This window comes from Eucalyptus grandis, chromosome 5 (genome assembly GCF_016545825.1).
Source record: "Eucalyptus grandis isolate ANBG69807.140 chromosome 5, ASM1654582v1, whole genome shotgun sequence".
NCBI classification, from domain to species: Eukaryota; Viridiplantae; Streptophyta; class Magnoliopsida; order Myrtales; family Myrtaceae; genus Eucalyptus; species Eucalyptus grandis.
In genome coordinates this window covers 43550761-43569545 of record NC_052616.1, presented here as the reverse complement: position 1 = coordinate 43569545, position 18785 = coordinate 43550761, and the positions used below count along the sequence as shown (strand labels likewise).

Sequence of the window (18785 nt, the reverse complement as noted above, 5' to 3'; positions counted from 1 at the left end):
GCTCAGGAAGGCGGCCAAAACGGGTCAAACGTCCACTCGCCATACCCATTTTTCCCAGCTTTTGGTTGCGGCTGAATGGTGGCTGATCGACGGCAGTTCGGGCGCAGGAACGGCGGAGAAGAGGGGCGGCAAACGCGATGGCTTGGACGGGCGAGGCGACGGCCAGTGAGGCCCCACGGCGGCGGGGACGAGCCCTAGCAGCCTCCCGAATGCACGAACAGGCGGTACGAAGGCGGCCGGCGCCGGCCAAGCGCGGGCGAGGGCGGGCGGACGGGCAAGATGGCGACGCACGGCAGCGCGAGCGAGCGACGAACGGCGGTCCGGGCGGGCTGCAGCCAGCTTCGACGCTCGGATCTCGCCGGGTGTCGAACAGCCCACCGGAGAAGGAGGAGAGAGGGCGACGGGTAGGTGAGCTGACCGGTGGAGCGACGTGCAGCGGCGCGGGGCGGCGGCGACAAGCGGCGGAGGGCGGGCGTCGAGCTAGCTGGCCGGCCGGATTCTCTCCCCTCTCTCTTCCCATTTCGAAACCCAAGGAGCTAGAGGTTGAAGATGATGTTGATGGGTGCCTTTTGGGGAACAAATCTCCACCTTACACTTGTCAAGATCTTAGCCATTCTTGCCCCACACCATGACATCACCTGCATGATGTCATCTTCCACTATCTCCTCTCCCACAACATTATTCAATGGGTGCAATTTATTTTTCCGCTGGGGCATAAAATCTTGTACATTTAATTCAATCATTTCTCAATCAATTCCATCCAATTGAAGCTCAATTAAATTAACCCAATGTCACCACGCTTCAATTCAAATATTTACTTGACCATAGAACTATCTTGATCTCAAAAATACCACCAAAAGAGGGCCTACCAATTTTCCGAACCAAATTAACCATACTCTGATTATTATGCTGAAAAGCTTGGCTTGCATGGAAAATCTTCCAAAGATGAATCAATATTCCTAAAATGATTTGTGACACACCTGCACTTCCAATTTCTGAATTCCGATCTCAATTCCACGGTTAATTTCACTTTGGCACGATACTAGCGCGCCCAACCTACCGGGTAGACTTTAGAAATTTTCATGCATTTGACCAAAGGGTTGATCATCTCAAGCCACAATGTACATCTTTGAAATATTGGCGACTTTCGGTTGTCGGGGAAATCTCAAGGTTTCAAATACGAACACAAAGGGTACCCAATCGACGTAAAAGTCGGTCCAAGTGCCGATCGACAAGAATTGTGCGATCCGGGTGGAATCACCCACACCTCGATCACATGCCTCTATCAAGTCGACCTATCTCCAATCTCTAATCGATTTTAATTGTACCGTAATGACCCTTGCAGATTAACTCAGTCGAAAGGTCGCTTCCTGGTCAAATTCTCGAGTCCGATGCATTAGAAACTCTTAACAAAATTCACCCGATAGACTAGTTTCCACATGAGTGGCCAACTCAAGGAAAAGAACTATATGCGTGCCAACGAAATGCCCATCTCAATTTATTGAAAATAGAATTGGAAAATCGGGATGTCACATTGGATGTTTCATGTCATTTTAGTTGGACCTTTTGTATGCGATTGCATTGTACATAGATTAGGTTTTATTAAATAAGATAAAACCCTAAAATATTGAATAAATTGAGTGTTAATTAAATTTCATTATAGGTTATATATGTGGTTTTCTATTATAGATGTGATTTGCTAACTAACACTATAGATTAGGTTTCATTAAATAAGAGAAAACCCTAAAATATTGAATGAATAGAGTGTTAATTAAAAATCATATATAGGTTATAGATGTGATTTTCTACTTTCATTGTTTTGAGGTAAGTATTTTGTGCTCACAATTTATTTATTGCTTTGCTTTATTGAGTGTTAAATAATAGTTTCATACCCATAAAATCAATGCAAGTTGCATGCAAAGCATTTTTTGAAGTAAAAGGGAAGAGGTACTGAAATGACATTAGAAAAATATAACATAATCAAGTCCTTGAACTCATTTAATCTAGTTTGTAGAGGTGAATTAATTCTTCCATAAATCGATCCATCGAAATAGATTAGTGGCGACTTCTAATTGAAAAATCATTTGCATATTAATAATTTAAATTCTAAGTTGCTTATTGGTATGAGTTTAAGAGAGCCCGAATTAAGTCTATGTTTAGTATTCCATTCGTCCTTAGGTGGTGCAAACTGAGGTTAGGTCACGACGCATTTTATATAATTTTGGGCATTCAATTAGACTTTTGAACAATAGCACCCGGGTTAAATTGAAATGATTTAAAGATTGTCAACTTAATTGATCTCGATTTGGTTTGGTATTGAACTCAGATGAGATTTTTCAACATATAAGGCTAGCAATAAAGAAGGGAGGCAAATTACGAAATCAAGATTTACACAATGAAATTACTGCAAGAAAACAAATGATAATGAAGCGATCTTTATTATTCATTTAAGACCATATTTATTTCATGACATAGAGGTAAACAAAAGATAACTTAGAACAACTAGTACAACACACATAACTTAGTACTACCAATACAACTCAATCAAACCACTCCACTTTTGCATTACGAACCTTTATTATAGTACTGCTAAGTCATAAAGCAGCAACTATTGATAATAGCTGATCACGCAGTAATATATATATATATATATATATATTGAGACTTGGGACTGTTCGTTCTAATTATCTTCTGGTGAGGTGGGATGTACAGATCGGCCAATTTCCAAGTCTCCAGTGACCTCATCCTGGACCATGTTCTTGTTCTTCGCCACCAACCAATTAGCCGGAATTTTGCTTCCATCCTTAAGAGCATCCATTCCCTTGTTCAGCAGCTCAATCCCGCGACGCTTGTCAACATTGAATTCGTTGCTATCGATGCCTTGTGTGCCCGCGATTAGATGCAGGCACGTCTCCAACATATGCCCGATTGCCACGGCGCCAGTCGGACCCTTGTAGAGAGGCTTCAGGTCCGGGGACTTGTGCGAGTCGACCAGCAGCTGTTCTCCGACGTGGTAATATCTGATTGAGGGGTGAAAGGAACGTTATCAAGGGCGTTGGTCACTCGAAGGGCGCGGAGCTTCTCGGACAAGGAGAACGTCGCCTGGAAGTTCTCGTCCCCGACCTTGGGGCTGGCTAAGGGGAACGCGGTCACCAGACAGGCATTCTCGGGGTGGTCGATGGGCGCGTTGTAGCCATTGGTCACGATGTCCAGCGCATTGATCGTTGCCAAAGCCGCACCCAGGCTGTGGCCGGCCACTGTTATGCCGATGGTTTCGCCTTTACCGGCATAGAGATCGACTTGCTTCCGGACCTCCCTTAGAACCTGACCAAAGTTGTCCATCAATGCCAGTTTTAATTTGACAAAGTATTCCAAACATCACTTGCGGTATCTTATCATATTTTTAGATTTATATATATAAAAAAAAGGTGAAAGGCAATTTGGAGCTTATTCGGGAGGTAAATTACCAAGAGCGATCTATAAATGGAGTGAAAGTTTCTTACCTGCTCTCTGGCACTAAGCGATGTGTACTTATTTCCTCCTATATCCCTCTTCGTATACAAATCTAAAAGCCAGGTGAATCTTAGTATTGGGGTCGTCCTCGAAAATGTTGGTCGCCGGGGCCAAATCATCTCGAATATCTTCTATGGACTCCAGGAGATTCGCCGTTCCTCTCCAAGTGACCAAAATGTCCCTTCTTCCCTAATGCCTGGGTCCCCTCGTCAGTGCTCACCGCGACATACCCGGCCCAAGACCTGTCCGGCTGCACCAGAAAGGTTAAGTGCGACGGCACGTAGAAGTACCGGGTCACCTCGTACCTGAACTTCTTGTTGTCCGTCTCGAGACCCACTTTAGAGAAGAGCTTGTCCATCGGGTACAGGGCCATGCCGTAGCCGTCTTCAGACTCCTCCTGGCCGTTGTACGCGTCGTAGATGGCTTGGACTCGTTCTCCGTAGTGTATGAGGTACATCCGGAGATCCTCGTCGAGAGGATCCAACATGTCCTTCCAGTTGGTCTTGCCGCTGAGCTCGGTCCATGGCCTTGAGCTGCCACCTTCCATGGTATGTATCTCTCTCTCTCTCTCTCTCTCTCTCTCTCTCTCTCTCTCTCCCTCTCCCTCTCCCTGAACTCTCGCTGATAACTTTTTTTTTTTTCTCTAGATGGAAAGGCTTGTGGAGATGCAATCTTGCTTCCATGCAATTTATAGACGCTGCCTCTTCACTGTGCCATGCGCGATCACATTACGTGTCGAGGGTTTTTGTTTTTTTCTTTAAATTGCTACGTTGAGTTACGTGATGGAGTTGCTTTGTGCATTATCTGGCACGTTAAAAACTTCTCTGATTATCTATTAGAGAGTACTCAATTTTGAGGTGAGTCCTCCACCTTTTTTTTTGTGTGCCCACCTATATTAAATAGCACTACGAACCGAATGGATCAGAGGGACCGTGCATATCTTCAGTTTAGTAGATAAGAATGTGAATTTCCAATCTCAGTAGCTCGAAACTAAATATTAAAGATTACATGGCTGTCTTTCGTAAGGAATGATACTTGTGCTATAAAAATGTGCCAATATTTTGTTTCCACATGATGGGTAATGCAGCTTTTGGTGAAGGGAATGAACCATCCACTTTGTATTGGGTCTCACTTTATATAACTAATTAAATTCAATCTTGCCATATTAGGCTGGAAATCATTGACATGGACTCGACTATTGTATATGGAATGACCGACACTGAGATAAATTAATTTTAGAAATTTTTTAATTTTTTTTTGAATTTTTTATTCTATTTTTTTATTGATTGTGACCAACAAGAGTCATGGCCCCTGCCTAGGCCATAGCCAACCACGGTTGAGGGTGGCCCTTGCATAAGAAATATTGCACACCTAAGTCAATAAATTGCTTCTCTGTCAATAGGAGAAATTTAGTAATTAAGAAGTCTTCAATACCTCTACACTGTTCAGATTAAATATCTAGATGGGTAAATTCATACTTTCCTATTTTTGGCAGTTAAATGTATTATTCCTATATACATATTGATGAATTTAACAAAAATGCCATTATTAGGATTTTTTCTGCAGTTTTTTTTTTTCTTCATGCAACCGTTGCTCAATGAATGAATGACTTAGGATAGGTGGCAGGACCCTAGGTTGTTCTTGACTATTTGGGATGTTTTAGAGAGTTTTTTTGCTCGATTGGCTGGGGACAAGGCTTATTAAAAATGGCCCTACCTAATTGCTTATCGAGAATGGCCCTACCTATTTTCTAACCCTTTTAATTAGATTTCTTCCTAGTGGCCATCCTTCTAACATGGAATGGGGAGGTGAGGGGTTCGAATCCCCACCATCTCAGGGAGGAATGGGGTGGGGACGCGTAAGTTTCAGGAGTGGGTTTCGACTCCCACGCCCTGCAAGAGGCAGGACAAAAGTCTGAGAGTAAGTGTAGAGTAGGAATAGAGAAAGACTGACAAAAAAAAAAAAATTTATTGTCATTAATTCTGAGAGATTAAGGCTTATCTATCTGATGGTCGGTTATATATTCAATTTTTCGATCGCTGAAACTTGTCAAACGTGCAAAGCGTGCGAGCTCCGGGACCATCCACCCGTTATATGGACAGCTCGCTCTTGAACCACATCAGTTTGGGAATATTTGCTTGTTTTTTTGGTTGGACCATTCCAGTTCTCTTGCATTAGAAAATGAAGGGAAGTGTCATGCAACGCAGTGAACAGTGGAATTATGGGACAGCTGACCTCGACCAAGATCATCTCGCTGGTACAAATCCTTTCAGTTTCCTGTTCCGCTCATGCCTGATTTCTTCCTCCTTCTGTTTTAACTCCGAATATAATATATCTTGTTATATAACTAAATACATAATTTCTATCTCGTGACACTCTTTATTCTAACACTAACATTTTCTATGATAAGTTTGTAGATGTTCTTTAGTTCAATCATTGCTAGTGATTATTGTTAAGAGCATACAGTAGAAATCTGATATTTCTACTTGGGGAGATTGTCAAGAGGGGGTCTTAATTTGAATCTATCAACATAATTAGTTGGATCCATCTTCACTCAAAATCTTAAATTAATGGGTCATAGTCCAACTAAAATTGTATTAACTGCTCCACATATGGGATTTCTCTAATATAACTCTCATATATTTGAAAATCTCTCTCTCACGCGTAAGCTCATGCCAATGTTCCAATGTGAGATTTTTCTAATATAAGTCACATGTGTGTTTTGACAATCTCCTCTCACATGTGAGGTTAGTGTTAGGTATATTCTTCCTTAATTTAGGTACTATTCTACATCAACTTATCTTAAGTTGAGCGTCCACGTCATTGTAATGCACCCCCAACTATGCACAACAATAATCATCAACTGCTAACTTGGGGTTACATCCCATAGTCTCTATCATGCAGCATAGACCAACTATCCATGGTCTCTTCTTGCCAGATAACTGTGATGGCAATTTCCACGAAAACAAGCTTTGATCATGAGATTTCTTTTTAAGTTGGAACAAATTGGGGTGGAACATCAATTGACTATCGTCTTTGATATGATTTATTAAGTGCACGCAATAGAAACCATATATCTTCACCTAGAGAGATTGTCAAGAGGGAGCCCAAGTCCGAGCCTTCAACATATCAAATTGGGCCCACCTTCACTCATAAACTTAAGCCTATGAGTTATGGGTCAATTATGATATATTAACTACTACATACCACATCGATTTTACAATGTGAGACTTCGCTACCATAACTCACGCATATATCTCAACAATTATCGCCACACCTCTCAAGTCAAAAATTTTCTTCATATTGTAACGTGACGTTATTACTATCACTAAACCATAACATTGTAGTTTTTTTTTTTTTTTGTCGGTATAACATTTTAGTTTGATTAGGCAAGTTTGTTCTCCTTGCTAATCTCTCGAACTTTCTTGCTTTCTATAACACAATGCTTCTACATCATTTCTTTCTTTTCTTTGCCTTTTCCTACTCTCGAAATAAATACTTTTAGAGAATAGGAAACGTGCACATGTATGCGATGTAAGATCTTAGACTTAGACATTTTATGTATGTCATTCCTTGTCACTAGCAAAAAACGGGAGGGCCTCATTTATCTTTCATCTAGTACCTTACGCAGTCCAATGTCCCTCGGAGGTGTCTATGAGAACTAATTTAAAATATCTTATAATGAGGACTACGGTCCTCGTGCACGAGAAAATGAAGGGAATTTCTTTTGGCGTGAAAAAATTAATGGAATTGCTGTGCAGTGAACGTTGGATTAATGAGGACCACAGTCCTCGACCAATTGTTTATTACATAACTACTATTAAATACAGCAATTTATTCATTCATCGATGAATTAAATTAAGGTAGTTTGTGGTGATTGTGTGATAAAACAATTAATTCTTGGTAAAAGAACAACGCAATGCAAAACTTGGCACGAGGATACCCAAGTGCCAAAAGTTACGAAAGGTAAGTGTCATTTCTATAAAAAAAATTAGGACACCTGAATGCCAAGTTCGGTGATCCTAGTCGGAAATCCTACGTGACAATTTTTTAGTAATATAATTCGCCTACATGGCTTGCCGGAGATCTAAGTCAGCAAAGAAGAGCAAGAACAATGTCGCTTTGTCTTTTTTTTTTTTTAAATTTTAATATTGATATTAATTTATTATTAAAATAACGGAGGAGATGAAGATTGCAGAAGGCGAGGGTCGCCTTCGCCGTTGTCTCCACACCGGGAAGGGTTGGTCGGGGTTGTAACATCCTAAAATTTGACATCGTCTCGAATATATGAAATGGACATTTCATCGACATGCCTATGGTCATTTTTCTTTGAGCTGGCCACTCACGAGTTAACTAATCTATTAGGTGAAGCCATTAAGGGATATAAATGCGGCAAACTAGAGAATTGCGGGTGATTCCGCATGATTGCGAAATTTGCGTCGAACGGCACTAACCCAATTTTTTATCGAATTATACTTGGGACACATAATTGAAACCTTGCGATTTTTACAACGACCGAATGTCATCTATGATTCGGAGATGCACAAACGTGATAAAAAATTATCGACCACACGGTGTCAAACGCATTAAAATCTTTAAAGGCTACTCGGTAGGTTAGGTTGTACTAAAATCGTATTTAGTCGATTTTAACCATGAAATTAAATTCGATTTTGGGAATTGGACATTCGAATGTGTCATGATTCATTTATAGGATGTTGTTTCATCTTTTGGAGAAATTTCATCGAGCTCGGGTTTTGGAAAATCAATTTCGAACAAATTGGAAAAAGAAAGGGAAATTCTGGTGGCTGAAGAAAGGCCCATTTTTCTAGACCAAAATGGTTTAATTTTGGGGAATTGAAGCTAATTCTTCATTGGTGGAGTGCTTGACTTCTTGGCTGAAGACTTTGGGAGCTTCTTCAGGATCACTTGGATATTTTGCAAGCCTTTTGATTGGTCCTTGCCTTGACTTCTTGACCTTCTTGTTCCCCCATTCTCTTTCTCTCTCTCCCCTCCCTCATGCGTGAAGACCCAGCTGCAGCAGCCCCTTCTTCTTCATTTCATTTCCCTCACCCTCACGTATTCCCCTCCTCCATTTTCCTTGTTGCACGTCCATCACTAGCTTCCCCACGATCACCCTCCTTCCATCACGCCAACTCCACACCAACTTCAACAACCGCCAGCCTCCCATCTCCAACGACCAGTAGCGCCAACACCACCCCAACACCAGTTTCACCGTTAACCCACCAGCAACTCTGCCCATCTCCACCCACAACTTCGTCTGCCCACCCCACCACATGCTACCAGCAGCCGCACCACCCACCAGCAGCCCCGACTTCAGCTCAGCTCACCCCCGACCATCTAGCAACTGTAGCTCCACAGGTCATCCATCCATAGAACCAAACCAGCTATGGCCGTGAGCCCTTGCAGTTTTCAGCCACCGTTTGAGCTCTGTTAGAAACACGGTTGTTCGGAATCTTCACTGCCATCACGTTGCCATCGCCGTGAGCCCACTGCCATTGAATTTGGGTGAGTTAACTCCCTAATCCTTGATTAGATTGTTAATTACACTTTGCGGGTTATATTAGTGCTAATTAGTTTAGTTAAATTAGTATTAAGGAGATTAACCTTAATATGGATTAGTGTTAATATAGTTTGGTTAGATTAGCCTTAAGATGTATTAGTATTGATCTAGTTGGTTGGATTAGTAGTAATGAGGGTGATTTAGCTTGGTTTAGTGAATTTCTCCCTGACCGCCTTGCTGGATGCTTGCCGCTGCCATTTTTGTGGGGAAAATGTGCTATGATTTTGAGGTTACATCATTCTTGAAAATGTTGTAGACATATTCAGCTATGACATATATTTCAGTCAAGATTTTAGGGATATAAAAAGAATGAGATTTCAATTTCGTTATTTGCAAAACAAAATCTCGGATTATGCTGGAAACAACGACATTTTGGTGCTCAAAAGATTTTTATCAATTTTAGGGTTCGATTTTCGAAAGATTTTTCATAAAAGTTGTTCATTACATCTTGTAAGTTTAATATAGTCAAATTTCATATCAAAATGTACGAGTTTTCGACCTCAAACTAAACTGATTTTTTGGAAAACGTAATTTGTAGACACGGACATAGTTTTTGTAACGGTTTGAGAGATTTACTGCTCTCATTCTAGAAGGATTTGGGTTATGGTGTCTCATAAAAAGTGTTTGATTAAGTGTCCTTTAGAACATATTAAAATTTGAGAGTTTTCTAAGCTTGTTTGATTATGTTTCTGGAATTAAACTTGGAAGTGTATGAGTGGCTTGGTTTCGCCGATTAGACCGGTAGTGGTTTTCGTGATTGTTCTTGATGTAGTGCTTGCTGGACAATGCATATTTGGTGGTGTGGTTGACTTTTGGCATGCTTTAGAACTTATGTGTGATGATATGTGAATGGTTGTTTTACGGTGGTTATTTATTGTTATTGTAAAAAAATGACCTTATGAGCCTTTAATTAGAAAAAAACAATGAGGTGTCAAGTTGGACACCAAAACTTATTTGCTCAATAAACAATGAGGTTTTAAACTAGGCATGTGCAGAGTTTTACGGATTAATTTTGAGTACATGAGCGTTTATGACTTTATTTCTAAAAGTTTTGAACAAAAAAGGGGTTACTAAAGATTGTTTTCAAAAGGGATGGTTGGGCAAGAAAATTGAAAAACAAATGAGGTGTCATGTGTTGACACGAGGTTTTATTCGGGTCAATAAAACGATGAGGTTTTTTACTAGATGCGTGCAAAGTTTGGTGGGTAAATTTCAAATACGTGACCCCTGTATAAATTTATTTCTGGAAAGTTTGAACAAAAAAAAAGGGTTGCTAAGTTGATTTTTTTAAAAAGGGGGTTTTGGTGTTCATGGCTACATAATGGAGGATAAAGTTGACTTGTTTGATGATGTGCCTACATGGTTAAGTTAGTTAAGTAGTTCAGTTTACTTAAATGCGATTTATTTAATTGATCGCAATTAGTGACATTAGTGACGGATTAGCCATTTCATGAAATTCTTATGCTAATTTTTGTCGTTGAATTTATATGTGAAATCGATTGCTTATGTGCAATTGAGTTCTTGGTGGTGATTTTTGGATATTATTGCAAAACCTGGATTTTATGGTATTTAAATAGAAAAATATCGGGTGTTGGTTTTTGACGCCAAAATTTAAGTACTATATAAAATTGTAGAGTTTTGAACTGGGAGCGTACTAAATTTGATGGTTTGATATAAATGCATGACCACGCACGATTATTTTACTGGGAATTTTTAATACAAAGAAAAGTGGCTAAGTTCATTATTTGAAATTGAGGAATTTGAGTGCAAAGCACGATGTTCTTAGCCGAGTATGGATGTGTATGTGGTCACTATCGGAACCCATCTTGATGCGTACAAATATGCGGGCGATGCCTGATTATGTTCGGATGCCCCAAGTCAATCTGACATCGATCGCAGTGAAGGTTGGGCCGATGCTCCTATGTGGAATGCCGTCCCGATGTGTATGAATATGCGGATCATGTTGTGACATCCTGAATTTTCAGTACAATGCGGAATGAATAAATCGACTTTCATCAACGTGTCTATAGTGCTATTCTCGTGAGCCAATCACTGTGAGATAACTAGACTATCTCGGGGGAAGTCATTGAGAGATTTTAATGCAATGGACTTGAGAATTCACCATAAGCCGACTGCTCAACCATGCTAGTCTCAAGGGTCATTACGACATTGTCAAAATCGATCAGAGATCGGGATAGGTCAATTCGACCGAGATGTATAATCAAAGTATGAGTGATTCTACCTGACAGAAAATTCTCATCGATCGGCACTAGATCGATTTTCTTCACATTTTGGGTACCCTATGCCCGTAATTGAAACCTTCAAATTTTTACGACCACCGAGAGTTGCCAATGTGTCGAGTGAGTTCATAGTGGCTCAAGAAAATCGACCATGGGTTATTTGCACTAAAAATCTTTGAAAAACTACTTAGTAGCCTAGGTCACGCTAAAAACACGCCAAATAGAAATTAACCGCAAATTTGAGTCCGATTTTAGAAGTTGAAGATTCGGTCATGTTAGAATAAATTTTAGGATCGTCGACTCATCCTCCAAAGATTTTTCGGAGATCCCGAGATTTTTACAAAAAATGGATTCGACGTCATGAAAATTAACGGAAATTCAGATTGACCGAATTGAAGAGATTTTTGACTTGCAAATCGAGCTACTTGGCGATGGGGAATTGCAGAAATTATGTGGGCATTTTCTACATCAAATTTGGACATCAAATTGAAGAATTTGGATGGAAGTTGAAGCTTAAATTGAAGAATTTGGATCTATGGTGAGGGCAGCTTATATTGGCATAAAAATTTAATAATTTGGTGGAAATTACACTAGAAAGTATTGGGGAGACATAGTGATGTGCATGAAGAAAAAGGGAGACCAAGCCATTAATGGAAGAGATGAGAATTTTAACTTTTGGCCCCAGCCGTGGCTTTCCCAGTCCCTCCTTTTAGACTTCTCTCGATCTCTATCTGCTCTGCTTGTATTTCGTTTCCTTGCTATCTCATTTCTTTCGTTATTCTTTGCAACCAAAGCGGCCACTGTCACGCCAATTTCCCCATCGAATTCCTCTGCCTCACGCCTCCATCGAGGCCTCCATCTCCTCTCCGCTCACGTCAACACACCACCACCTTTGTCCACTGCAGTTTTGTTGACCAGATTTTTCAAACGCCTGTTCAAGCTGCCTCCCCACTTGCGTTTGTCCTCGGTTCAGCTTCTTCGGTTTCCTCTGTAACTTGTTTTCCTCACCCCACTCACCGACAGCTGCTTCCCTTTGCATCTTTTTCGAGCAGCTCCCATCTTCGAAGACTGAGCTGCCGGGCATCCCAGTCAACCGCCAGCTCCACTCAGCCACCAAAGACCGAAGCTGCTTCATGCGTGTCGTCCACAGCAGCTCCTTCCGTGCATCTTCGGCCCATTCTCCACCAAGCCCATCGAGCAGCCCACTCTCTTCAGTCTTCTGCTCTGTTGGGCCGTGCAACTCATCGATCAGCCCAGCATCCAAGCCTCTTTGAGTCCTGCAGCCCATCCTTGGCTTTGGAGTTCAGCCCATGGATTTAGCAATTTAGGCCCAGCATCTCCATCAAGTCCAGCTCACTTGAAGCCCAGGAGTTAAGTAGTCAGCCCATCTTGGGCCCGCGGGTCAGCCCGCTTCAGGCCCAGCCTATTTCTAGCAACAACTCTCAGCTTGGGCCGAGATTTCCGCGGGTCAATTTTAGGCCAGTCCAAGCCGTGGTGTCGCGCAAGCCCAAGTTCGGCTACCGCCACGTTGCATCGCAGTGTTCTAGTCTTCGCTTGCATAAGTGAGTTTTGCTCACTAATGCTTCTTAATTTGCTAATGATGCTTAAGCGTTGATTAATGTTAATTAGGTAGGGATTAGGTGGTTAGATTAGAATGAATTAGTGATTATTAGATAATTGTGATGTATGTTAGTGATTGAATTGTGCAATTAGCAAGTAGAGATGTACTATTATTTACTGAATGCATCTCGGGATTTTTCTCGAATTGTCTTCAGGCTTCAATTAGGCAATACCGCCCAAATTGGATTTTAGTATTTATTTATTAATTTTCGAAATTAATTTAATTAATTAATTATTTTCCATAAATTAGGCAAGGATAGCCAACGACCGAATTTTATGCTGATTTTCGTGGCTAGTCTGTTTATTTAATTGAGTTTTATTTTGTGTTGAATTGAATTATTTGTGAAAGTGGGAATTATTCTTTAATTGGAAAATCGTTGGTTATTAATTGAAAATAACCTAGCATCGTTGATAATGCCAAAAATATTTGAGTGTACTACAGAAAATGTGGGAGTTACAGAAATGAAAATATTATATTGTGGCTATGGTCAACCGTGTGTCCACGCACGATATTTTATCGGGTATGATAAAAAGATGAGAAGAAATGCTGTGTGGCGTGGCTAGGCGATTATTATATCGCTTGACATATAGGATGCCTTAGAGAATGCACGTAAGTTGCTGGAATATATTTATCATGCCTGTGTGGTGATAATTAATCGTGCATGTGGCGCGTAACGTGCCCGTGTGGGTAGATTGTGCCCGTGTGGTTGTATTTTTGTGTGTCAAGTATCGTGCCCATGTGGCCGAAAGTAATTGGAATGCCTTGAAAGAGAATGTACGTAAATTGTTTATATTGGCTCTATGATTAAATATATCACCCCCGGTGAAAATGATGTCCTAGAGCATGCACATAAAGTGTTTATTATACATCACCTTGGCAAAATTGGCAACTTAGAAAGTATGTGGGATGGGTGATTGGTACATTGTCTTGGCCGAAATCGACGCTGAGGGAAAATACGTGGTCTCGGTGACTAGGTATTATACTGGAAATTGTATAGTATGGTTGGGAGTGACCAAGAGATGATCCGACTGACATGTAATCGACTAGGTCAATTGATCATTGCTTTGATATGATGTTGTGAATTGATGGATTGAATGGAAATGACCGATGAATGGTCCGACTGACATGTAATCGAGTAAGTCGATTTGATCGATGTTTCATCCGTGATATTATGATGGGTGCTTATTTGAACTACTAATTTGTAGGTGGAATCTCGAAAGGCCAATGTAAGTCCTCTGACCTGTGTGCATAGGCAGCCCAAATAGTGTATTGGCTTACTAATCAGGTCTAGGTAGAACTGTTGAGACGTGGGTCTCAATGGTTATTGTATAACCATTTCAGGACCCTAATGAGGAGCTTGAGGAGGAGGAATTTGAGGAGGAGAACCCTAATGTGAAACCCGAGGAGGAAGATTTTTGAAGAAGAAAATGACCTAGAGAAGGATCTTGAAAGCGACCCGGATGAGGACCGAGAATGGTTTACTTTTGTGTGAATCTTTGTGTTCTTGTAGATAGGTTTGAGATCAGACTCGAATAGTATGGTAAAATACTATGGGTTGTGCTATGTATAAAAGTAAGGTTGTGAATTTCATTATGAAAAATTATGGTCCCGTTTTTCTATCCCATTGCTTTATTGTCTCGGGAATTTATACTGCTTTCGCATGTGCTTGTGAAAAGGAAAGAGTTGGCGATATGTAGTCCTGGATATCGTACTTAAAATCAACCAAGGTAAGGGATGTGCGCGAGCTTGAGGATTGGGGCGTGACGAAGCCCTAAGTTAGGCCTGACAACCACCGACTATCAAGTCGGGCAAAGTGGCTGTTGGTTCATAATAACCGAACACGCCTGAATGGTTGTGATAGTTGCACCTAATTATGGGACAAAATTGTATGGCATGGCATATGACATGTCATAATGGTTTGGTCTTATAATCGGGACCCATGTAATTGAAATGATGTGTTCCGGTTATTAAACTACGCATGCTACATTGATGATGGTATATATGTTGAGCTAACGTGCAAGTATGCGCCGAGGCAAGCTAAGATCTATATGGTGTGTGCTTAGAGACCACATTCGAGGCAAATTTGCGTCCTAATCGGTTTAGGTTTTGACTCACTCAGATTTTTATCTCAACCTGTCGGGCCAACTCTTTAGGGTCGTAGCGTGATGATCTCTGAGTGCGGATGTAGTGGGTGCAAGATGCGACACCTTGTGGCTGGCCCTACCGTTAGTGAAGTTTAGGGTGACCATGATCCTTGAGGTCATTTGAGAGGGTCGAGAGGAAGTAGCCGCTGAAGGGCTTGTAATTATTAGACTTCCTAGGGTCAATAGTTGGTAAGGAAATTGTTATGTTTTTGAAATTTGTTCCTTGTGTTTACTATCCCTATTGTTTGTTTATTTGACTAGGTTTTTTAATTCGTTTCCGCATGTGCTTAATTGAAAGAAAAAAAGAATGGGTCAGCGAGCCCTAGGACGTTGTATTTTTAAGTCGATAAATCGGGGATGTGCACATGCTCGGGTTTGGGTGTGACAGGGTCACTAGGCCCTAGCTAGGGTCGGCAACCCCGTCTAATCCGGGCAATGAGGGCCTACAAGCCTTTGCCTAGATCTCAAGTTGCGACCCTCCCCTAGATTTGGCGAGGTCGTCGGTCTCTTTCCAGTATAGTCGCTTGGCACCTGACGCCATTTGAGTAAAGCCCTTGATGTCGCCATTATTGCCTCCAAAAGAAATAGACCTATAATTTTAATGCGAGATCACCAAACTTTCTTTTAGATCTCTCCTTCATTCGTCGTTGATCCCCCATATCTACATTGCATTTTTGGCCCCTAGCCGACGCACCCTTGCTTGGTAAGGCAACCGTGACATCCTGATTTTTCAATTCTATTTTTCAATAAATTGAGACGGGCATTTTGTTGGCACGCATGTAGTTCTTTTCTCTTGAGTCGGCCACTCATGTAAAAAATAGTCTATTAGGTCAAGCCGTTAAGAGATTCTAATGTATCCGACTCAAGAATTTGATCGTACTTTTCCCGACCGAGCTAATCTGCAAGGGTCATTACAAAGACAAAATAAAAATCGATTAGAGACTAGGGTCAGGCCGACTCGACAGAGAGGCATGTGATCGAGTGGGTGATTCCACCAAATCGACACTTTGTCGATCGGACACGGACCGACCTTTCCGCCGATTGGGTATCCTCGCGGTCCGTATTCCAAACCTTGAGGTTATCCCGACAACTGAAAGTCGGGTTAATGTGTCAAAGATGTACATTGTGGCTTTGATTTGATCAAATCACAAGTCAAATGCGTTAAAATTTCTAAAAGTAGCCTAGTAGATCAGACGCGCTAGTATCGTGTCAAAGTGAAATTAACCGTGAAATTGAGATTAAATTTAGAAATTGGAAGTCATGGTGTGTCACAAATCATTTTAGGATCATTGACTCATCTTTGGAAGATTTTTCATGCAACGTAGTTTTTCAGCAATTAAATCAGAAAAATGGCTAATTTGGTGCGAGAAATTAGTAGGCCCGCCTTGGTCGCGCTTTGGGACTTGAATTGGTTCTATGGACAAGTGAAGATGTGAATTGAAGTGTGGTGACCATGATTAATTTTATAGTCTTCAATTTGATTCAATTGGAAGATAATCAAGTGGAATTGAAGAATTTGTTGTACAAGATTTTATGCCCGGCGGAAATGGAATTGCAACCATTGGAATAAGGTTGTGGGAGATAGGGAGTGTGATGTCATCTTAGGTCATGGTGGGCCATTTTTGTTGAATTAAAGAAAAGAAAAAAAAGAAATGGTCCCATCTCTCCCTCTCTCCTCCCTCTCTCTCCCCCGTCGCCTCTCTCCTCCATCTCCATAGTGCGAAGACCATAAAAATTTGTAGAGGAGAAGCTAGAGTAGCCATGGTCGTCGCATGCCACCGCCGAAGCTCGCCGTTCGTCCGTCACCGCCGCCACTCCGCCCGACCGTGCACGCGCCGCCTGCGTGCCTAGCCACCGCCGACATCGCCTCGTCCGCGCTAGCTCCGCATTCTAGCAGCTCGTCCGAGCAGCTCAAGCCTCGGAGCTCCTCCGCCGCCGTCGACCACCCCACTAGCCCGTCCAAGCCACCGCTGGTCTTCCTCTCGCTGGATTCGGTTCAAAACTAGCCCGTTTCCCCTCCGTCTACCAACCAACAGCCAAGAAAATGGGTATGGAAGCCTGATTTTGGCCCGCTTTTGGCCGGCTTCGGCCCTGAATGCTTGGCCCGCTTTGAAGAAAGTTGTTCCCCTCAGTCCCGGTCGTTTTGGTCCGTTCGGGTTCATTAATTTGCAAGTTTAGCTCACTAAACCTTGCTTAGAGTGTTAATGATGCCCTAAGTGTGCTTAGTCTAAGTTAAGCAAGTTTAGGTGGATAGTTTAATTTATTTAATTGTGATTTGGATTAAGAAGTTTGTTTAATTTAAAGTGTGTTTAATTAAGGCTAATAGAGTTATTTAATAATAAGCCTTGATGGGACATAATAGGGTTTTATTTTTTGAATTATTTAATTGTTTCTCAAATTTTGGAATTTATAATATTATATTATATTCCGAAATTAATATTATTATTTATTATAAAAAGGGAAAAATTATTTCTAACCCCGGTTGCTCGAATTTCGTGGCCGATTGTCAGCTGCATTTAGAATTTGAAATTGATGATTGGTTGTGACAAATTGAGTGTGATTGCGATAAATAAGGATTCTTTTCATAAAATCTCAAGTGTCAAAATTTGATGGAAGAACAATCGTGATTGACCACCTATTAGAGGTCGTGGCCGCTGGGGCCATGATTGACCACCTATTAGAGGTCGGGCGTACTGGGCCATGATTGACCACTTATTAGGAGGTCGTGCCTGGGGGCCGTGATTGACCACCTATTAGAGGTCATGCCCATCTGGACCGAGATCTACCACCTAATTAAAGGCCGTGCCAAGGGGGCCGTGATTGCTATTAGTTGTTAAACCTTTCCTATAGTCGTGATTGGAAGTAGTGATTGATTTGCTAGAATGACATGTAATCGTCGAGCCGATTGACGCCGAGACGATCCAAGTGGTTGAATTGTTCCGATAATGTGATTGTGCCTCAGTCAGTTTGGTTTTCATAACTGCACGTGGTTGAATTATATAAACCGTGCAAAACCTCGGATGAAGACTAATGTGAGGTAAGTCTTCGTGGTGATGTGGCTAGGCCACCCTGTGGCGTATTTTCTTTCTGGGCTAGGGCTTGAGGGTGGAACTTGCCGAGACAACGTCTCATCCCGATTGTGGGATTAAAATTTCAGGTCCTTGGTGGACAAAGTGGGCAAATAACTTTGGTTGGCCTTCAGGAGTTGCAAAGGTGAAGTCATATGATTGAGAACGTGGTCCGACTTGTAGGTCGTTGACGCTCATTTTGCAAGAGTCTGGTCTTTTGTAGACTTTTGGCCGTAAACCTCTATTCATAATTATGTTGAATTAAGAAAGTGTTATGTCAGTGGTTTTGCTTCCTGGTTTTCTATCGCGTATTTCATTGTCGTGGGTTTTATAATACGTTCCGCTGCACAATAATAAATCAATGGGGTGCGACACTACCTAGAATGTCGCATTTGCATGACCATGGTGGATGTTGGCGCGCCCGGGTTCGGGGTGTGACATCTCCATTTAAGTGGTACGAGCATGGTCTATGTATGGAGTGATAAAGTGCGATGAGTCATAGGATAGCAGAGGGAAAGGCTTAATATGCTTATGCATGTGAGTGATAGCCGATTGTAGCTTGTTGTCAGGTCACCAAATTTCAACCCGATGTTGGAATTAGAAAACGAGTGTCTATAA

General features: G+C 41.5%; 1 protein-coding gene across 1 annotated transcript; it reads right to left on the bottom strand.

The window, feature by feature from the left end:
• Positions 1 to 2680: 2680 nt before the first annotated feature.
• On the bottom strand, positions 2681 to 3342 carry LOC120293929 (phospholipase A1-IIgamma-like). Its single transcript, XM_039313741.1, has 2 exons — positions 3089 to 3342; positions 2681 to 3020 (listed from the first exon to the last, which is right to left on the bottom strand). Exons 1-2 carry the CDS (start codon positions 3340 to 3342, stop codon positions 2681 to 2683), a joined length of 594 nt encoding a protein of 197 aa, XP_039169675.1.
• Between the last annotated feature and the right edge of the window lie 15443 nt (positions 3343 to 18785).